The sequence below is a fragment of the Rosa rugosa genome, chromosome 6, assembly GCF_958449725.1.
Source record: "Rosa rugosa chromosome 6, drRosRugo1.1, whole genome shotgun sequence".
Classification (NCBI taxonomy): domain Eukaryota; kingdom Viridiplantae; phylum Streptophyta; class Magnoliopsida; order Rosales; family Rosaceae; genus Rosa; species Rosa rugosa.
Window position 1 is genome coordinate 21,843,451 of NC_084825.1, and position 1,468 is coordinate 21,844,918.

Sequence of the window (1,468 nt, forward strand, 5' to 3'; positions counted from 1 at the left end):
TAAATTATTTACTTGAGCCAATTTTACTTCTTCTGGTAATTAATTTCTGTAACCAAACTAGAATATATAGAGCATTTTCTTTATTTGTCTTGTCGAGCTAGCTTTTTCAATTTTAGGTAGGATTTGTGATTTCTCTGCCAGGTTTCTTTGTTTGGACACCTATCCCTCAACTATGAACACAAACTAAATAAGCTAAAATGTGTCTTTTCTTTCTCTAGCTTATTCAAAACTTGCAAATGTAGCATTATAAGCCTTGGCACTATTTTGAAGCATGCATTACGTTTATGTCATATATCTATCTATTATTCAATTACTTAAAAGCAGATATCTCTCTAATTTTGCACTATCAATGACACTGATTGGACTGTGATATGCTACAATACTATCATGAATCGATTGTGCTATATATCAAAGTTTAATAACTAAACGACCCATGAATGAAAGTCACAGATTTTTTTGCTTGATGTTGTACTTGAAGTTATAGAAATTGAACCCAATGTAAATGCCATCATCCATGTCGTTGTCGTTGCTTATTTGACCGTTGGTACGAGTGTCGCGGCGAGAATAGTTAAATGGAACTTCATATGAAGCTTTATTCGCCACAAGACTCACATTCAACTTAGTCATTGCCGGCACGTCAACTCTGCACACGCTCTGCACTGGAGTTTCCCATGTCTCAACTTCTCCCCACTTAAATATTGTTGATCCACTCGTAAACTCATTTGAACTAATTACAAGCTTTTCGTCGTCTCCAATTACCGGAACACCAGCTTGCATGGTTGTTTTAACGCCGCCAGACTTGATAGACATGGTTTTGGCATCATTCCAACACGTGCTCTTGGTCCTTTTGTATGATAGCTTAAATGTCATCCCAGTGGTTTCTTGGGTCAAATTCACGGCCTCTCCAATGGCAATTTCGACTTCGTTTTCATAATCGTAGATCCTAGCTTGCGTGAGGTGATAACTGACATCATACACAATTCTTGACTTAACAATCTCTTCAATTCTCAGGTGGGCATATATGGGGATATTGGTGACATTTGCAGTGAAACCGACCATGCAACCGAGTGTATATCTCTTGCAGATGTGAAAGTTTCCCATATTGCGGAGAGCAAATTCGTTTTCGTCAATTTTAATCGGCTGAAACAACGTGTCGTTGCGAGTCGGGTTATCCGAGTCAGGACTCAGGAACGACCCAGTTAGGGTCACCCGGCCTACGACACCAAAACTTGCCCAAATAATCGGATTTTATGCGGATGCTTCCGTCTGGATTAGTAAAAATCTCATGCGCTGCCATTCCATCTCTAAAGTCATCGGCTCGGTACTCCAAACACATGTGACCTTCATACCAGCTGCGACTATCAGTGCTGAGGAAGACTCCATTATCTCCCCTGAATGCCACATGTTTGGGAAATATCACCAATGATTCCCAATTAATGACCGTGAACACGTCACACGGTGCTATATC

At 40.0% G+C, this 1,468-nt stretch overlaps 1 protein-coding gene across 1 annotated transcript; it reads right to left on the reverse strand.

Annotated features, from left to right (window-relative positions):
* Window positions 1–444: 444 nt before the first annotated feature.
* On the reverse strand, window positions 445–1,101 carry LOC133716384 (uncharacterized). The gene has a single exon (XM_062143096.1). It carries the CDS (start codon window positions 1,099–1,101, stop codon window positions 445–447), a length of 657 nt encoding a protein of 218 aa, XP_061999080.1.
* Window positions 1,102–1,468: the final 367 nt, after the last annotated feature.

What these genes read in the sequence shown, in the direction of transcription:
- LOC133716384 (XM_062143096.1), bottom strand. Translation starts at nt 1,101, where the DNA reads ATGGGAAACTTTCACATCTGCAAGAGATATACACTCGGTTGCATGGTC.